Source organism: Seriola dumerili, unplaced genomic scaffold (assembly GCF_002260705.1).
Source record: "Seriola dumerili isolate Sdu_G_001 unplaced genomic scaffold, Sdu_1.0 BDQW01001731.1, whole genome shotgun sequence".
Lineage (NCBI taxonomy): Eukaryota > Metazoa > Chordata > Actinopteri > Carangiformes > Carangidae > Seriola > Seriola dumerili.
In genome coordinates this window covers 556494-577868 of record NW_019175986.1, presented here as the reverse complement: position 1 = coordinate 577868, position 21375 = coordinate 556494, and the positions used below count along the sequence as shown (strand labels likewise).

At 43.3% G+C, this 21375-nt stretch overlaps 1 protein-coding gene across 1 annotated transcript; it reads right to left on the bottom strand.

Moving 5' to 3' along the window:
- Positions 1-9701: 9701 nt before the first annotated feature.
- On the bottom strand, positions 9702-19328 carry LOC111238903 (bone morphogenetic protein 4-like). Its single transcript, XM_022768624.1, has 3 exons — positions 18846-19328; positions 13233-13606; positions 9702-12308 (listed from the first exon to the last, which is right to left on the bottom strand). Exons 2-3 carry the CDS (start codon positions 13597-13599, stop codon positions 11233-11235), a joined length of 1443 nt encoding a protein of 480 aa, XP_022624345.1. The 5' UTR covers positions 13600-13606; positions 18846-19328; the 3' UTR covers positions 9702-11232.
- Between the last annotated feature and the right edge of the window lie 2047 nt (positions 19329-21375).

Here is a 21375-nt window from a genome sequence, read left to right as displayed (position 1 = left end):
CACTTCTCAGCTAAACTCACTGTTCATTGGTCTCTCTTCAGGGGATTTTACTAATAAAAATAAAAATTTAAATGTGTGTAATAAAAAAAATAATAAAACTTCACCATCCTTACCCCTGAAGTAAAAGGTCAATCACAGAAGAAAACAGAGCAGACAAACCACAAAAAAGGGGATGAGGGTGGAGGAGGGAGAGGTGAAGAGCTGGGGAGGGGAGGTGGAGGAAAGAAAATGTGAGATCAGGCCCAAATCTGTGGGGAAGCGGTAGCTTGGGCCGGACGAGTTCACAGATGTTTTAAAGTGCTAATCTAATCTTTATGCCAGGCCTTCCCCCTCCTCTCTCTTTTTCTTTCCCCTCTCCCTGTCTCAGTTTTTTTTTCTTTTCCTCCTTTTACTTTTTTTTTTCTTTTTCTTTTTTTTTTTTTTTTTTTGGAGGGAGGCTGGAAAGGCTGCGGCCTGTGTTAATGCATCTCAGGAGCATCATGTACTGCTGCTGCTTGGTGATGAGCCCTAGTTATTCATGCGCCTGTTATCAGCCTTGTGTTCAGACTCAGACACATGTGCAATTGCAATGAAGGAGTCTGGAACTGAGAAACAGTATAATGAAAAATGACCTTGCACAAAGCTGCTTATATGAAAGGATGAAAGGGAGGCAAAGTAGCAAGAGGGGGGTTGTCTTTTCTTTTTTGAGAATATCACCCATGCTGATCATTTATCAAATTCAATGACCTTTCTTCTTTTACACTCTGACACCTTATTGGTCCACAGACTTTGCTGGTTATTTAAGCTCTGCCAAAAGTGTGTTGCACTGGTAATATATGGCTCTGATACAGGATGAAAGGGGGTTACACTGACCTCTCATGTTAGTGAAACTAATAAATTTTAGGCCCCACTTTGAGTTTTAACTCATTTCCTCCCCTTGTCACTCTCTTCCTCGATTTTCCCTTTTTGCTTTTTCTGCCTTCCTCCCTCTTGTTGTGCGATATGAGGGAGACATTCAGTCAGACAGCGGCTGCATTGAAACACACTGACAGCTCCCTCAGATTCAGCGGATGTAGTTGCAAGGGAGTTAATCTCACTCTGCAGAATTTAACAGCAAACCCAAATCCTGTGGTTTGAGCCTCTAGACAAGTAACAAAGAGGCCACTGCCAGAAAAATCCCCCAGGTCACAAAACCTGGAAATCTAGCCAGAGATTAGAGGTACATGTGGAAGTGTGAAAAGAAAGAAAGCACTGAATCACTTTTTTTCTGCATGATGACATGAGTTGTTAATAACTTACAGGTTGACAGATCATACCCGCGTTTGGTTTTTCACTTTATTTATTTCACTTTACTTTCCAACTTATTGTTTTACTTCTCGAGGTGATTTAAGGGAATCGGTAGATCCGCTGTTGTTGAGTCTGGTGTTTGTTTCCTGGGTTAATCCCGTGACAGGGCATTCCCACCACTGACTCCTGGTTGCCGACCACGTAGCGCTTTGAATGTGCAAGTCATAAAATACACTATGATGAGTCCAATCTGGCAAATGCCACTGAACCTCCAATCACTCACATCCCTCTGTCGCTCTCTCTCGCCTTCGCCCCTGCCCTTCTCTCTCTCTCCCTTTTCCTGTGTGTGCGGCTAAACATCTGGAGAAGAGTGATATCTTCCAAGTAAACAGACCAACAGCTGTCCACCAGCTCCACTCCGTCCCCTCTCCATCCCTCTCTTCCTTCATCACTTGATTCCTCCTCCTTATATCTCTCCCTCCTTTTCTTCATAGTCTGAATTCTGCTTGACTCGTTCTGTTCCCTCCTCTCCTGTTTGTTTCTTGTCTCTTTGGCTCATCAACAGGTAAGCACCAGTGATAGATGTGTTTATGTTGCTGTTACCCTGCTGGTATTGGCCTTATGATCTGAGTGATTGAGGACACCAAAGACACATATTGAGTTATGATTTCATTAGATTTTTCTGATTACACTGACATAGCTTCTTGGACACTTGACACGACTACAAAATCCAACGGATAATTCCAATTTATTACAACTTGAATATAAATTTCGTAGTGTTCCCTGTCGTTTCAGTCGGTAATGATAACACTGCACTCAGCAAGTTAATTGCTGCGAGCGGGAAATATGCCTACATTGTTAAAAAGAAGTCTGATGGGGCAAAAAACAAACAGTCACACAATCAGGCAGGTGTTAAAGAAACAGAGGCCTGTTTCACAAAGCGAGTGAGCACTGGTGGCAGGGTCATGTTTTGTAAATGATGGTGTATGGTGTAGTATGGTGTTTGCTTTTGATTGGTAAAATGTGTCAAAATGACCAATCACCAACATTTCAGGTGAGCTCACTTTCAGGTTTCCCTCCAAATAAAGGAGTTTCGCATCGCAGTGATATTTTTGTCCTTCCAGGGCTCAGTGTTTACTTTGGTGAGAATACCTCATGGCCTGAACTATGTAAATAGTCTTAAATGCTGTTTCCAGGGGAGACTTTAGAGGTCTCCATCCTCAGCATCTGTCTAATTAAAACTAAACTGAGGAATATCCCGTCCCCCTTCTCAACCCCAGTGGTATATTTCCCTGAACGCATGCCTCGAGTGTCGAAAGCAAATCAGAGGCGGTGAGAGAAGGCAGGAATAGCAGAAACGAGGGAAAGAATGAATGCAATTTCCATTCAAGCAGGGAAAGCATCCGCATTGTGAAACACCTGTAAAAACATCATTTTTCATCCTTGAGCTGTAAGGGAACGGGAGGGTGGGAGGTGGAGATGGGATGAAGACATAAATGAAGAGATGGACAGATGACAGAAGAGGAAGAAAAAGAGTGGATGTGCAGGATATAAAGACGCTGTTGATTCATTCACTGTTTGAACTGCTATCACTTTTGATTAAGACGTTATCTGGTGCTTGCATACGTTTTCAGTCAAACTACCGACAAGGATGAATCTGGGACAACAGCTGGTCCTTATGCAACCTCTGGACGGCTGCATCAAACGCACATGTACACAGAGTTGGAGAAAGCGAGACATACTGTACGTTCAGAGAGAAGGACGGACACAGCGGCCCTTCCCCCGGCTTCAGGGGTCAGCGTTCTGGCTTCAGACATGCCTGCTTTCAGGCCAGCCTGCCCCGGCGTTTCGACGTGCTGCACCTGCCTCATTCTGCGACACAGAGGTCCAGTTTTACTCGCTCAGTTTCAGCATGAGTCTGTCTTTGAAGCTCAGAGGCGAAACCCAAAACCCTCGCTATCTGTTTTATGTGTTCCAGACTGAAACCACCAACTCAGCAACAGCAGCAGAAGCAACTGGTAGATACATTCACATCTGCTAAAGTGATTTGGGACACTATCATTTTATTGTGTGACACACTATATGTATCAAACTGCAATTTAGTGTACTTAAGGGGTTAGCATGATTGAAAACTGTTTCTGATGTCCAAAAGGGATTCTTTTGCCGCCATTAAGGGCCTGTGACCCCGGCAGTGTAAGTGATGCCCTGGTTCTTCTGCCGCTGGTATATCACAGTCATGTTGGCTTTTATTTATCATCGCTGTTTAAAAAAACCTGCAGGCACACACCGGTTGTTTCGGCGTCTCTTTGCCAAACCCACAAATTTTCACCACTACAACTGATGTTCTCTTAGAAAAATATGGAAAAAGTTTTGGAACAAAAGAGTACGTTTGTGATTTGTGGTGACGCGGAATAGCCAAAAGCGTTTCCAATTTTCTAAGCCTTTCTCTCTGGTAGTAATCCAAAATGTGCTTCAGACAGGTATCATTAAAGGTTTCATATGTACAGTGGGTGGGCTGTACAGTTGACCCAGCACTTTAACAAGGAGGTGGGAGTGCGGTAGTTTCCGTGGATCGAGCAGGTAGGGCGCAGGCTGGCAGTCTGCAGGGAACACCAGGGACGAACGAAGCTGCCCTCGTCTGTGGCTCGGCTCCGTCACCGTGGGCGGTAGAAGAGTGGCAGACTAGTCCTCCTGAACTCTGTCTAGTCTCAGACTGCGCTGCAATGAACCACAAAGGAATCCCCATGCTTGCCATCCGTATATGGCACAGCTCACGTCAAACTGTTGTTAGTGACATATGATGCTAAATAACTGGGACGTGCTCCAAAGTTCAACTGCAGCACTGTTTGCTGACTTTACAATCTGACTATACGGTTCAGCAGAGCTGGGGTTTTTCAGCCCGATTCTGATTGTTTTTAAATATCTGGTTGTTTGATGAAAAGAGGCCAGTTTACCTGAAAATGGAGAGAAACATTTACTACGACTCTCAAAGTGCATTTCAGCGCGAAACAGCCAATCACGGAGCTTAAAATTCTGTCATGCGAGCCTCTGACGCTGGGCAGAAGCAAAAGATTCTGCTGCTGAGAAAACCTATTTTATCACCTGCAGTGTAAATACATCCAGTTTTACATTCTGGGTCAATTTTGGATGAATTATGGCAGCACGTTCTGTTCACAGCTGTGATGACAAGAGGGTTTTGAATTCACTACCGCTTGGGTATTGTAGTATTGTTATATCAATAACTGTAGTATAGTTATTGGTAAGTTCTCAGAAAACAAGTTTGGATAATTAAACTAGTGGCCACAGCATAAGCCTATTGGGTTGCTTTCTAGGGATTTACTGTATGTGTTTCTATTTTGAGTAATATGATGTCATCAAAAGGGAAAATGGAAAAAGTAAGTCACATTGGGAAGGAACCTCCAGCGATCCGTCCCACTTCACAACACTCGAGTAGAAAAACTAGATTTGCAGAAATTATTTTTAACAATGAAATTAATATAGAAAGCATTGGAGAAGGCTTTGGATCTCAGTATCTCTGAAATCTCAGCAATGGGGAATTTACGCTGTAAATCATTTTAAGTCCAATCAACTTCCCCTTCCGCCTTAAACTGAACTCAGGTTACGTAGTTAGTTGAAAGATGTTTTATGAATTTAAAAATATAAAACTAACTGAGTGAAGTTTAGGGAACTTCAAAAGAAAGTTCTATAAACTTTTGATATTCAGTTGAATTGACTGTTTGGTCACACAGACAATCATAACAGACAGATTTGTTTTCCTTTGTCATTTGCTCAGCTTCAAGAGTCAGTACTTCATTTGACATGAAGACGTTACAGCTGCTGCTGCTGAAGCCACTTTGTACCAGAGTCAACACAAAGACAACGTGTGAGTTTTAATTTAACAAGAGACGTTGTTAAACCATAAGTGTCTGGTGGCACCTTCAACAATGACTTACCTTTGCATGTATTGAAAACACATGAATGAAGAATTTCTGGAGAGTTTTAACTTCATTCATTCATTCAAAGTCCAAAAACCTCAACAACTCATATCTATAAGTGCTAAAATTGTCTGTAAATTATACTTATACATTACATACTTATACAAGTTGAATTATCTTGAAATGAACAAAAGTTAAGGAGTTGTTGTTGCATGTGTGATGTTTTACAGTGCAGAGTGTACTCTGGTTGTAATTAACTAATATTCCTCAAAGACCACGTCCACTCCTTGTGTGAAGAACTCTCTGTAATGCGAGGCATTTGTACTCCCTTCTGCTCTACCCTGCTTATCTGGGGTATATCACAGATAAATCCAGGCACCTGGTCAAAGCGCGGCCATGTGTCCAGGCTGCCCTGTCGCAGGGAGTAACCCTCCACAGCTCCTCTGCATGATTTATGGACTGAGGGAAGGTGTTCCTCAGGGTTGACTGGGTCAAGGCCCCTGCTACCCAGCCTCAAACAGACTCCACACCTGACAAGATAAGCCTGGTCATATCCTATCTTTGTGCTCCACAACCTCACCCGTAAGAAGTCATGAGCAGAGCACCTGTGAGAGGAAGAAAAGATAAAACGTTTCTCAGACACACACTCTATGAGAAAGAGACAGTGTAGAGCCTTGATGAAGGAAGAGGCCAAGGTGTGATGAGCTATCTGTCTCCATCCATTGAGTCAACCAGAGACATTTTAAAGAAATAAGGATGCAGGAAATTTCACTATCTTCCCCACAATTTCAGTTTTACAATAATAATTGCAGTGAAGACGGTGAATGGTTTCATACATCCCTCTGTTCCTATTTAAAAAAAAAAAAAAATCATTCCTACATAAAATCACCATATTTCCCAAGCAGAGTTGTAACACCAATTTACCAATTTCTCGTATCAGCAATTTAAAACAAATCAGCTGCACATAATAGTGAATGAACTAACAGGTCGAAGTTTATCAATAATCACTCATCTCTCTTCATCATGTTGGACAAAACGTCAATGGGTCAGATTAGAGGAAAAGGTTTGCAAGTGAAAACTGTGTCAGGATGGGCAGGTGATTGACAAAGAGGCTGAGATGAAAAGGCTGATTTGCAAAGGGAATGCTAAAGGATGAGAGATAAGTCAGGACAGGTAGGATGAGGAATGGGTTAGGTGAATGAGTTAGGAGTGAGCAGGGGTCATGCAGGAAAAAGGTCAGAGGTCATTGCTCAATCGCTTAGTAAACCATAACGTATTACAGAGATGTGAAATGTGAAACCTGAACCTTAAAACCAAGTGTTAATCCTCAAGCATCCCTTTGTGAGGACTGGCCAAAATATCTTCACTTCCCCAAACTGTCCCTTCTCTGTAAGGTCTCTAACTCAAACTGGTCCTCACAAAGATAGAAGTACGCACACGCACGTACACACACATTCCTACCTTACCAACAGATGACTGTCGGACTACGCTGATGGTCCAAGAAATACTAAATTTTTATTTCATAATATAACTGCAAAACCTGGTTTTGTAATTTTCTTTTAAAAATTGTCAAGAGGGTACTTTGATAGATAGACCCTGGCCGATGTCTATCTATCAAAGAGGGGGAACTCCACAGCCTGCAGTGGAACTGTCTGTGGTGAACACAGACTGGGACATGAAGACATTCGAAAGCTTCATTGATGTCTTTGAAAATGTGTATAATTCAACTATACTAGCCGTTTTTTAAGATTTAAACATTTTACTTTGACCAATACAGACACACAGTGTAGGGCCGAGGCAGGCCTCAACCTGCCTGCACGGGCAGCGCTGCTGCGGAGACATATGTAATAAAATTACACTTTACTATATACACACACTTCTCTCAGAACTCTCCTCCGTGCTGCAGCAAAATATCAGCCAGTCATGGTTTTCCACCACAAAACCCCCTGCTTCTCTCTCTCTGGAGGTCGGGAGGGGGCCACAGCGCCTCCCTCACACTGTGCAGCAAGATTGGTAATGATTCTCTGGGTACCGACAACGGGCAGGATTCAAACAGACAGACCACCACTGGTGCCTTCCGGTCATGAACACTCTGAACATTTTCCACTTTGCTTCATATGGGTCAAACTCATACCTTCAGTCCTTCCAAGCAGTACTCTTTCCCTGTTTGCATTTCTGATTTTAATTTAGGAATGGGATATCTGATTTCTTATTTCTTTTTTAAAAAAAAATCAAAACAAATTTAAATAAATGTATTATTTATTCATTAGTTACTTTGGTCTCTATAATCTCTAACCCAATGCATCATTCCACCACAAGTATGTTATTTTTCTTTTCTCTCTGTATGTGTTGGTTTGCATCCCGTTTGGACCAGACTGCTTCTGTCACACCCCTCTTTCTATTGTAACCTTATAAGGGGAGGATTCCTCCACTTTCCTAGTTTCTTCTTATTCTTTTTTTTTTTTTATTCTGAGTCATGCTTTTCCAAATTTGCTTGTGTGTGTCTGACCTGTGAACCTTTCTTTGTGCCATAATGGTACAGTGGTGCAATGTAAGTACATTCACTCATGTGTAGTGATTTAAATTGTAACTCTGACTGATATGATTATTTCTTCAGCCTAGGTCACCATGCAGACAGGTAAGTGTCCAGAGTAAACAGGACGGGAGACAGGAACTTCAAAAATAAATATAAACTTTATTCAATGACTTGCACAATGTAAGATATTAAAAAGAAGGCAGTAGAGCGGGATGGGAGCTGCACAGTAGCTTTAAAAAATGTACAATAAACTGTGCAAAACTACGGCAGAATAGCCAACGAGGCACTGACACCAACTTGAGATAAATAGCAAAAATACACAGTGAAAATTAAAAGGCTGCTTATACTCAGGACCTCAAACACCTTCAAAAGAGAGCAACATATACGGCTCATAAAAACACACTGCCACTACACACCTTAAAAATCACACACACTCACACACCAAGGACAATAGGTAGAGTTTATATGAAGCCTCAATCAATCACAGTTAATTAAGCTGCTCAAATATTGCACAATGCCCGCTTTAAATAGAAATCAAAGAAAAGAAAACAGAAAACAACAAAAAAGATAATTAGATTACAGCAAAAGGCCCATAACCCTAGTCAGTCCTCCATATGGAAAAACAGTGACTGTCAATGTTACACTCTCACACTCCTATTAAAAATTAATATACTATTAAGCTGAGGCCAGACACATTTTTACTCAATATGCTGTAGGCCTACCTTTAACTCGTTCTAGTGCCCAGAGCTTCTGTTGTCCCCAAAATAATCTTCCACAGGGTTTCCAGGATTTGCTGTCAAAGTTCAACTGTATTGAATTGCACCAACTTCTACGATGCACATCCAGTTACATCCGTTGACACTGAAAGTAGCCAGCACCAGTTCCAAGTTTGTATCAGTGACTGTTCATGCTTAAACGGCATCTTAAAGTACAGCTTTAAAATATTTTTAAGAATATGCCTTGGGTGTGTGTGTGTGTGTGTGTGTGTGTGTGTGTGTGTGTCTGTGTGTGTGTGATACAAACAAAAACAGTACCCACTTGTTATCACTTTGCTCTGGTAATGGTAATATTCAGGGAAAAGAAGGGGAATCGGGGGAATCCTGACAAAAGAGTGACACATTATTATTCCAAGTCCTATTAAAAAATCTTAAGCATAGCAATAAATATTAGAAAGGATAGGGTTACTAGATTTGCATGTTTTTGTTCGATTCCCATAACTGTAGCTGCTTTGTAGGATTTTAATGGTTTACACACAGCACTTCTTTCTTCTCTGTACCTGTAATGCAGACGTTGCATTTGGTGTGAAATCAAATAACTGCACAGGGGAAGCCCTTACAGGCTGTGGGATTCATCTGCCATCTCAGCCATCTGGTGGTGGCTGAGATGGCAGGGTCCTGTTTTCAAACCTGCAGGAAAGTGGAGGCCGAAGACACTGCCGAGGTTTTCTTTTTTCACCTCTGCATTTGCAAAAGAGGAGGTGGAGGAATGACCGCACATCCCTTCATCTATCTTTTCTCTCTCTCTCTCTCTCTCTCTCTTGCTTTCTGCCTCTCTGTGGTACCTGGGATCAGAAACATATGTGGGCTGTTCATGGGTGGTAGAGTGAAGTGATACAGTGCTTCACTGGTTTTGTCAGAGAGGATGTGCAGTGGAGAGTAGACATTTCCCCTTGCATTTAAACCTGGCTCTCGAACTAACAGCTGTTTCAGTGTGAGAATTTGAGGCTACTTCCTTAGTTACAATATCATATACACAAACATGCTTAGATCTGCGCTCTCTGTGGGACCTCTGGCTTGCTTTTTTTTCCTGAACATGGCAATAAATCTACTGTAGACTGAAGAAAAATTTTATACTTGTAAGGCTTTTTTTTCATGCTTTTAGGCCACAGAAAATGAAGAAAAGACTGCAAAGATTGCAAAAAGGAGAAGATGGTTGTTGCAAAGGAAAAGTCATGTGACAGTTGGCGCTGTTTGCTTTGTTTATTAGAGGTATATTGTCAAACATTTTACAAGCTTTTGCTTAAATCTTTCCATTTAGAGAGAAAAATGCAACACTGAAAAACAGTTACTAAGCTCAGCAGAGAACACTTTTAAAGCCCCTGTTTGAAAGGCACTAAAGTCCCAGTTTAAACATCAGTCTTCCTTTTTTTTTTTTTTCTTGACACATGCAGACACAACTAGCAAAGACACCTGTTGTTACACACTTCAGTGGCTACAATACATAGAGCTTTCAATTGACTTGTTAGTTGAGCTTTTAAAGGCAACACCACTCATGTCTGCTATCATGTGTTGAACACCAAAATGTGTGCGATGATAAGGTGGGAACTTGAAGTAACACAGACTGTTAATTCAATACACCGAACATTTGTACGGACGCAAATCTACCATAACTTACTTCATGTGAACGGACAGGCTTTCAGTTTTCTGTATGCTTTGCTGAGTGCAGATATCTTAAATATTTTCAAGATTAAATACACCATATTGCTGCTATTTAAATACATAACGTGTCTTTTAAGTTAGAATTGCCATTCAGTGGAATTATGTATAATCACAAGACGACCATCACTTGGATTTTCTTCACGTCTGCAAAAGAAATGTACAAAAAAAGTCTCTCTTTTTTTTTTAAATAATAGTGATAGTAGTACATTCAAACAATAGCATAATAGTTCCTCAGCATTATTGTTGTGGTTTTAAATAGCTTTTGATGTAGGAGTGCTTGTAAGGGACAATCTGTCATTATGTTAGCATTCATAAAAAACAGATGTGCCCTATACTTCTTGGTTCAAATACTGCAGAAACAACACTGTCACATAAAGTTTAGATGCCATGCTGGTGCCATCTTCGTATTGCTAATGTTGTAAGTCCATCAGAAAGATACAGAATCGAGTAAACTCTGCTCCAGACCGTCCACGACTGCCTACTCTGACTGTTCGCCATTTCGGCCGCCCTCCTCAACAGCTAAACACGTGTGCCTGTCAGACAACCGAGCGAGTGAAATGAGCGGCAAACACTTGGATATAGATCACACACACCTGATGTTAAAGCGGTGGCTTCTCATGGGAGAACAAGTAGCCTGTCAGTTGATGGTGTACACAGTTGCATCATCGCTAAATGGGAAAAAAAAGTGAGAAGCTATTCATGGCAGTTCACCTGTGTTGAGCGTATTTCTGCTCACACTTCTTCCTCTGCCCCTTTGTCTAATCATTTATCTTGCTGTGTGGCCGATTATGTCTGTTCCTCTCACTCTCTCTCTTTCTCTTTCTATGTCTGACACTCCTTGCTCCCTGTAATGACGATGTAGCCGCTATATCTCCCTCCTCTCTCCACTCATCCATCCCATGCTGCTTCATTCGTCTCTGTCAGTCTCTATGTCTGTTTGCAGTTAGCTGGCTTCTACACTCTCTTCTTCCCGCCATCTGTCTATTCATGCTTCTGTCGTCTCCCTCAATGCATCTCCCTCTATGTCTGGATTTCTCTGGCTGAGTTCTCCACCCCACTACCGGCAGCCACAGCCCTCCACCACCATGTCCTGGTAATTCTTCAGCACCACGCGGTCTTGAGGGTCCAGGTAGAGCAGGGCGATGGGGCTGAGGGAGGTGGGGACGCAGCAGGCCCGCGGCACTGCTCCATTCACAGAGTTTACCAGAGTTTGCACCATGGCGTGGCTAGAGGAGTTCATGTGGTCGGCCAGAGGAAAGCGACACTCTCCCAGGCAGAAGAAGGCGTCGTAGCCGCTGGGCGCAATGATCCACTTGTGCCAGCCCACATCGTTAAAATCTACATACAGAGGATGACGGCGGCATCTGTTACGAGAAAGGCGTTTCAGTTTCGCAGCACGACCACCATTTCTTTTCACCCTTCCACGTTCACTCCAGCTGACCCCACCTTTATCAGCCCCCCAACCCGGCACTGTATAAACTGTTTTTTTGGCCCTCACCCAGGTTTGGTCCCTATTGTGGCCCTTGCTGCTGTTTCTGGCCCTCTCTTTTGTCCCTTTTCTCCCTCTCATCCTCTGGCCGCCCCCTGGGGTCCTCCTGCCATGTTTGACTAAAGGCTCCCCACGCCCATCATGACTGTAAGTCACCAAGAGGGGTCTCTCCTGGGCCCAGCTGTGCTCGTCCTGACCCACGGACCTGCATACCCTCAGGTGTCCCTCTTTGTGTTTCTCTGCCTCCTGCTCACCAGCAACAGAGGAGAGGCCCTGCTCAGGGAATGAGGAGGTGCTGTTCTCAGGTCTGACCTCCAGGACGAAGCCCAGGCTGCCACTCCTAGCAAGGGCCTTATGCAGGAGCTCTGCACTTATGCTAAAAGCCTCCCAGAAACCACTTGCTTTATGACTGTGGAGGCCATTGGTGAGTAACCTTGTCTCCAGTAGGGTGGGCTCTGGGTCCTCGTGGTGCTCAGAGAGGTATAGGCTTAGTCTGTGGGGCCTGGGGCCCAGGGACGCTCTGTCACTGCGGAGGAGTCGAAGCTCAGCAGAAAGCACCCTTTCATCCTGGGGGATGGAGGAGATATTGAAAAAGATGTGCACCTTCTTGCGATCCTCTGCTATAGGACTGTCTCCAAGTGGCTCTAAGAGAAAGATAAAGAGGGTATGGGTGTTCAGTGTGGTTTAAACATACTTTATATGACTGAAGATGCATGCATCGTGCACTTAATGAGACCCAGACTGATGCTGGCTACATTAGTCACCTTTGTAACCTACTAGATCTTTCTTGAGTAATCTCAAAAGCAGGAAAATTGCGAAGGCGTCTTCAGTCTTAGCAAATAACCGAGCTGCAGATAATGAAGCATGAACTGGGTTGAATGGTGGAAATAAATTGACTACGGAGTTGCATTTTCTTGTAATGAATGCTTCAATTTGAGGCTCTTAAGCGGTCAAATATTCCTACACCTGATTAAGGAACCTTGTATCAAAATCTAATTTTAGGAGCTTTATCACTGTAGTTTTATTATCCCCACATAATGAATATTCCTAATTAATGAATGTTTGATGAAATTGCCATTAACTAACTGGAGATAAATATTATTCCAGAACAGGTTGCACTGAAATTAATGGGAACTTGGAGCCAAGCGGGCAGAGGGCGGCAGGTGGGGTATCAGTATCAAACTTTTCGTATTAAATATTTTCCCCCGGGGCCTGTAACAGGTTAACCCAACCATGATCAGAAGTGCAGTGCAGAGTCCAGTGTGAGATATATCTAAGCCTGCTCACACACATCTTTTGAAAGAAGATTTAGGATTGTGACAATCTATTACAATCAATTTAGTGTTTAGATTGTTAAGTGGTGAATCATAATAAACATCTGCTACTGTCATGGATATCTAAAGACCTTTATACTTCATCTGTGGCTTATGAAATAATTTAAAAGAATGCATAAACAGCTTCCCTGAATCAACAGTTCAAAGATCAAACTCAACTCAAACAATTATGATCCAGATATTTTAATCCAATAGAATAGGTTGACAGGGATTATGATGTGTCAGTGATCTTACCATTGTGGTGAAAGCTGCGTACGGTGTTGGCCTGCTGGATGTGCTGGCTGGGAAAGCTAAATGAAGGGTCCTCCACTAGATGGTACTGCTGCTGGTGGAAGCGGTAAAGATCCAGGAGGTACCGGGGCACTGGGGCACCAGGCCGAGGGTCAGGCTGTGACTGGAGGCCCAGCCGGCTCAGGAGGAGACTCTGGATGGTCTGAGCCAGACTTGGTTCCAAGAGGGAACCGGCCGGCGGGTGTGACAAAGAGGAAGGTGCTTGGGACGCCCTGCCATGGTCGATCTCGCTGGTGTCTCCACCCTGGCGACCAGACGAGGCTTGAGGTAGCAGCAGGACCATGAGGAGCAGGAGGTTAGCAGGGAACATGGTGGACCTGGGGGGAGATAGGGAAGTGAGGAGAGATGATGGTAGGACAGGTGTGGTGGGGAAAAGAAGAGAGGGAGTGGAAAATAGAAAAAAGGGTGGACAAAAAGATATAAAGGTAAGATGAGCATCTCTCTGTCTCTTTAAATTTAGGTGCTTTGAATTTACGTGTGCACTAAATATGTTTTATACAGAAACAATGTAAATCACATGATATAATGACACAATATAAAGTATAGTTCAAGAAATCTGCAAAAGAGATAGCTGCTACAAGATGCTCTAGGACTCTGTATATCATGCTTGTGTCTTCTCCTTCCTGGACATACTAGTTTCTCATTAGTCATCAGCCTTCATGTGGCATATGTTCAAGGAATTTACTGTCCACATATCCATATGAAGTTGTTTGCTTGTTACCCCTGGCTGTAGAAACGGTGCTACTTTGTTTTTTCTCTGTTAATTTATGGCAAGCTTCGTACCCCTAAGGTCTATATATCTCCTGGGGCACCTAAGCAGGAGTAATTAACCCGTTTCCATCTGTAATTTAATTGTGCTGTGTGTTTGTGTGCAAAAGAGATTGACATCTAAAGGGTGTGGACTGTAGTGACATACTGCAGTAATGTAATGTGAACAACACTGAAATCTTTTCATTTGAAGGACTGGTTAAATTTCTCCTAAATTACGAGTAAATTCACTTTTAAAGGGAAAAAAAAGTTTAATCTATAGGTGTCAAATCAGTCTTTTGGTTGACTGATTGTAGTAGAAAATACAGGCCTGTTTTAATGATGTTTACATTGCTGAAAAAAAAAAATCAGAAAACATTTATAACTCAGATGTATCTGTTGTCTAATGTTGATATTTGTTTATGAACGCCTGTCAGTTTAGTCTGATATCAGATTCAGATCCTGCATTTTGAATCTTGGTGGTGGGCAGACTCTTTTGTTTACAAGTGTTAACACTGCAGCAATTTGCTCATTGACTTTGGACTTCTGCAGGCCAGGATGATAACCGCTCCTCTACAAGGATATGGACATTCCTTCTACAGGACAAAGGCACTGAATGAGAAGAGCTTTGTCTGTATTTAGAAATTTTGGAAAGTCACAGTTATGAATGAAAACTATGAGCTTTTCATTGATGTTTTTTTTTTCCTTTTTAAAAGGGAAATTAAATACCATTAAAACTGTGCTGAAAAAGCTTGTAAATGTCTGCATAGGTGCCACATAATAACATGCATGCATCATAGAACATGTGTCTGCAACTCAATACCCTGCTTCACAGCCAAAAATCTGCAGGAAACTGTGAAAATACCAAGTAAGGAGACATAAGAGATTCTTAAGTGTTTTGTGCCAGTACTCTGGCAGTAATCCACCATTGCTCAACCAATCAGTGTCTTTTTTAATAATGATATGCTCAAATAACCTCTATTTGTCACCACAACAGAGAAGATTATTTGCACCTTTGCAGAAGTGTCTTTTGAGCTTTCCCCACATGTGGTGTTGTGTATTGATTCCCTGTCACAAGGAGACTCTCCCTTTTCCCCCCACATTTACACCAACTGATTATTGAAGCAGACTTATTTTCCTGTTCTGTCCCAGTTTGTATCATAAACTCTGACCAAAGATGCCACAGATGCTCCTTTAGCTAAACTTTACTGTGTTGAGAGAGTCAACCCCCTTTCAGCTGACTTAAAACAAGTGATCATCTTATCTCCCTCCATGTCTGTATTCTCATTGCGGGAACCTGACCACAGACAGGGGTCACACAATTACCACTATGACCTGGCTAACACCCTGCACCTTTGTGCAGGTGTTAATAACTGAGCAAGTAATTAGAAACCAGCAAGTTAAGAGCCCTCTTGACCTGAAGAGGTTGAGGTGAAGTGTTAAAAGGGTCAGAGCAAAGGAGTAAAACCTGTTGACCAGTCAGGGGCAAGATAATCTGAACTGCAAATGAACTGAACTTTCATACATTAGGGAAGAATAGAAAAGAATCATGTTGCCCTGGTTGACTCAACAAAAGTTAGTGCATCTTGATTCCTGTCTGTCATTTCCTCAAAGAAGAACTCTTGTGTTTGCAATTATCTATTTCCTTGTCCAAGCTCTCACAAATCTCTCTTCTGTATCTCTTTATCTTGTCTCTGTAAGGGACAGAGAATTGATTAGGCCCTCCACAGCGAGATAACAGCGGTGTTTATGGCTGAGCAAACACATAATGACACTGTAATGGCTGCTAATCTTGCCGCACTGCCAGAAAATAAAGGGGTTAAAAGGAGGTCTCAGGTGTGAAGGTGTCTATATTTTTATGCATGTGTGATTGTGTGTATGTGTGTTGTTCATGTGGTACGCGGTTCAAAGGGCAGCCCTGGGAAAATAAGCCACTTCCAAGCGTGGGATTGTTGCTAGCTATTCATTAAACTCTCGCAACTCTCGCAGCCCCACCCTGGGTTGTTTCACCTGAGGCGGCGCAGCAGAGGACAATTACAGATTAGACACTCTGCTGGACAGCCTCTCCCATATACTGGGGAGGCTTGTAAAGCAGATTAAGGACAACAACACCACCTCTCTCCTGTACTTTCCTCACCTACAAAACCACCCAGGTGACACTGAGGTTCAAAGGTTCAGTCATCACACGACGGGGTGTGCCTCAGCTTGTGCAAGGCAGAGGAACACAGATGAAAAGAGAGAAATGGAGGCCAGCTTGCCCTACATCACTTTGACATACATACAGCCTCTCTCCTCTCCCTGGGTGTCTGTGTTATGACTGGTTCTATCTAATTTAAACTCGGCAAAGAGGACCCAGGCCTAATTTAGCATCTTTATGTGTCATATGCATAAGGGCTCCACCCACTCTGATGTCGACTCATTCCAGTTAGACATTTTTATGATTACACCCACCCACCCCAGTTCTTCCTTTTATCTCTGACTTTTTTTTTTTTTTATTCTTTTCCTCTCTGTCATGAATCTGGCATGAACATGGACTGATGAAATGTTCTTGGGGGGATAAAGGAGACGTACGATGAATGGGTCGGGGATAAGGTGAGCCGAAGGGTTGAGCGTTTGTGTGTCTTTTCCCTGTGTGCATGTGTGCAGCTCAGCCTATTAGACATATTAGATGTGAACTGACCTCACACAGTAGCGTGACCCTGGCGCGCGGCAGACGGGTGTCGTCGCCGGCCTGCCCCATGTCTCTCTGAACTTGCTGATTAAAACCTCTGACCTCTGATGTCTTTTGTCGTGTTTCTCCCTCTCCCTCTCTTTTTATCTGTTCATTTCAAACCATGCTCCCTTTCCCCTTCCTCCTTCCTCTTGGCAATCTGTGAACTTTGTCCTTTTGCTTTGTCCTCTATGTTGTCACACACTATGTGTTTTTGTGCGTCTCTGCATCACCTTCCCATTCCCTATCTCCCTCTCTCGCTTTCCTTCTCCCCCATAAATGTTGCTCTTTTTTCCTAGGCCTTAAATGAATGGTGTTTTTGCGGAAGAGTGTGGCGGACTGTGGCCGGGCCAGAGGGCTGGAGTGTCACCGCAGCCGGCTGATTTATCCACCGCCACTGTCTTCATGTTACGCCTGATCCCTCAACTTTCCCTTCCTGTTGTTCTTCCCGTGTTTCTTTTCCCAAATTCCTCCTCTTGCTCTCTCTGATTTCTCTCTCCCCCTTCCAGCTCTCGTTTTTCTGTGCTGCCGTCTCATTCTTTCAGAACATGATACGTGCAGCATAAATGTGGCAGGGTTCATTTTCTTGCTCTGAGCTTACTCAGATACTCGAAAATATGTCATGTTGGACAGCCTCATGAGCCCTAGTGTGATGTACAGTGTACACTGACACACCTGAGAACACTTCTGAGGATACATCTGTATCCACAGTGGCCCTTGCACTGGAACACATAAACTCAACATACATGCCAAAGTCTATATAAGCAACTGTGAGGTATGACTGCACAATATCCCCCATGCTTAAATAGTCATTAATGCACGACTTTGAACTGTGGAGTTAATATACAAATGGGGTGTGGAGAAATATGTCCAAAACAGTTGCAAGTGGAGTTGTGGTTGTGCTTTCTGAGGCGTAACAGATGAAATCATTAGAACAATATTCCAGGTAGGCTGCTGTGTGGGTTTATTGGACTCTATTAGAACAGCACTTTAATTCATCCCAGCTGGACCAATTAGCTGGCTAATGACCCAGATGTCAAAGTCCCTTTCTGTTACACACACACACACACACACACACACACACACACACACACACACACACACACACACACACACGCACACACACATGTCCGTGCTAAGAACAGTACAGGGTTTAAACACATGCTAACTGCCATGCAGAATGAGTGCTAACACGTACGCAGAAATACACGCCAAGATGTACAACTGTGGAGAAGCTGAGTTGTAAATATGTGAGAGCAGTTGGAAATAAAATTAAACACATACAAGCACACACACACACACACACACACACACACACACACAATGGTTCAGTTTAGCGGACATTCAGGTGTTGAGTAAATCTGGTGCTTCCCTGATCAAACAACAGAACAGCACTGTGCTCTACCTGACCGATCAGGTATCACTCATACACACAAACTCACACACTTTTGGCTTTAGTCTCATTTGCATGAGCTTGAGCTGAGCATCAACAGGTCACCATGCGTTTACAACTCATCTCTTTCATCCTCATGCTCCTTTTTCTTGTCTCTCCTCTTTTGTCTCGGCCAGGCATGCCTGCAGGTCTCAGTGTCACAAGTGCATTGTGGTTAACAGGAGGCCCCGCTGAGGCACAACACTGCAAAAGCATCAGTGGAAATACTGACATATCTAACCCGTGACTGCTGAAAGCTCAGAGACTGCTGTCGTTGTGTGGCTGACAGCTAAACCGATTTGAAATACAGAACAAAAACACACTCCTGCTTTTCACATTAAAGCACTGAGGGCCAATTGAGACTGTGTATGTTGCAGCGGTGGTGACTTACGTTATGCTCTTTGAACTCATAATGGGCACATTATTCTTAGACAAGTTGCTCACTGGACAAGATTATGATTGAGCAACACAGAGTGCCAGTGGTGTATGCATGTGCATGAGTGTGTGTGTGTGTGTGTGTGTGTGCATTTTTTCCCCAGAGTGACTAATGGTTTCAGCAGCACAGTTCCTGTGGCCTGTGGCTTGACAGACCCATGTGTGTGTGTGTGTGTCTGGGTGTGTGTGTGTATGTGACTGTGAGTGAGAGGCATGGGGATGTAGTACTCACGTCCAGGTGTGGTGGGATGTATGCAGAGTCCATGGTTTATCCTTGAGCTCCAGTGTTACGATCCCTCGGCTCTCGCTCCCGCTCCTTTGGACAGAATGGACAAAGTGGACTATTTACCAAATTTTCCTTCTTGCCTCTTTTCACCTCTCTCAGGGCAGCCAGTGCCTGTCACTCCTATGTCTCCTATGTAAATGGACTGTAGGTAGTGCTGCTCGCTCCATGTTTTTCTCCCCTCTCTGCTCCCTCGCTCAGCTTCTCATCCTGTTGTCAGTGTCAGATAAGCAAAGTCTTAAAAACATCCACCGGCTTCCCCTCTGCCTGCCTGCCTGACCTCTGCTAGTAGGCAACTCCCTTTCTCTGTCGCCTGCACTTCCACCTCTGCTTGTTTAAAACACGCTGGCACTGCTGCTGTGGATGGAAGCTGCAGGAGGAAAATGAGTTGTGTCTGTCTGTGCTGTATCACTGGCAACAACTCCCTCTTGTTCCTAAATCTCCTTACTATGTGTCTCTCCCTTCCTCTCCACTCAGTTCCTCCCTTTTGTATCTCCTCCCCTTTTCCTCTCTCTCTTTCTTGCTCTCTCTCTGACATACACACACATCCACACACACTTTTTTTTGCTTTTTTTCTATGCTATACAAAGTGTCCAGCTGGTAAACTCAGTTTAACTCTAATTGACTTTCCTTGCCACTTAGATCCTCCCAAATTGTGATGTCACTAAGACCAGTCCCAGTACATTTACAAGCTGTTATCTCTCTCTCTCTCTCTCTCTCTCGCTGTCTCTCCCCTACACACACACACACACACTCAAACACACACATACACACACACACATACACACACACACACACACCACACTTGTTCAGTTTAGCGAACATTCAGGTGTTGAGTAAATCAATCAAGCAAACAAGCATGATCACAAACTCTCACACACACACAGTCAAACCAAACACACAAACATGTCCAGAAACATGCACACACACACACACACACACACACACACACACACACACACACACACACACACACACACACGCATACAACCTGGTCCAGATAACCCTGAGGTCAGCGCACAGAAGCAGACTAATTATTTTCCACATTGGCTCCTTTAACAAACTCACCTGCTGCTTTCCATTGGCACCACTGTAAGTTTCAGCCAACATGCTCGCAGACACTTGCTCCGTCATTATAAATACAAGGGCCCATGACACTGAATAAGAGCAAACAGATTCAGTTACAAGAAAAAGGTATGAATGGGTGACTCATAAGAGCTGCCATGAAGTCACCACAGTTGAGTTTTGTGATTGGATGAAAGTAAGTGTTGAGGTAAAAAAAAAAAAAAAAAAAGCAGGCTGTACTTCTCCACTACGGGTTGAAGCAAGGTGCGTCCGTCCTTCCAGTACAGAGCGGGTGGCGGGGTGAATTTGTATTCATGGGCTGAGCCCATGAGAAAACGTCTCTTTAGGATGCATCGTCTCACATATTAGATCTCATCTGGAGAATCACTTGCCCACGTCCCCCTGCTCCTCCTCTCTGTCCCCTGCACTTGCTCTTCCCGTCCACTCTCGTACAAACACACGAAAACCTCATCCACAGACCTCATTCATCCCGAGGCTGAGTAATTGTCCCAATGCAGAGTGACTTTACACACAAACACACACGGGCTCTGCTCTCAAAACACACACACACACTTGCTTTTGGAAAGGGGTTTTTATCATTACGGTGCTTTCACTGACAGTCTGGTTGTTATCAGAGTCAAGATGCTTTTGTAAATTGTTTGTTAAAATGTGAGAAAAAAAAAAGTAAAATGTCAGAGAAGCATTTCACTGACCATTTGTATGGTAATTCAAATCTTCGCTGCATTAAAACACCCAGTCTCTACAGGATTTCACAATCACATCAATTAACAGTCTGTCTGAGAGTTGTAGTGAGTGTGAAGCATGCATTTCTGCAGGATTAAATCCCTCATGTCAGCAAACGTCCACCTTGAGTCCTCCAATTAATCACCAACCTCCTGCAGCTCCCACTGACCCTGACCTTTGACCCCTCTGAGGAGGGGTTTGAATGAAAACAGAATTATGCTTTTGGGATCAGTTGAGTATCACTGTAGACACAAATCAAAGTTTCTTTTTCCTTTTGCTGCTATCTTCAAACATAGCGCACCATCAACTTCACCATCAGTCAGACTATGTAATTCTCAGACCAGCTCTTCTTCACTCTCATTTTGTCCTTGAGTTTGTGGTGAAAGGAGACACTTCAGAGCACAATGTCTCTGACCCACATACACCTTATTAATTCGGATATAGTTCAATGTTTTGGTAAATCTGCTCATTTGCTTTCCTTCAGGTAGATGAGAAGATACCACTCTCATATCTGTACACTAAATATCGAGGTGATTAGTTTAGCTCATCAGCAAATCTAGAGGCTGTGGGAAACAACAGGAGGCCACTGTGCCTGGCTGTTGTTCACCAAGAAGTATGTGGGTAGAATGTGGGTTTGAATATTTCAATCAGTTTTATTACTTTTCCAACC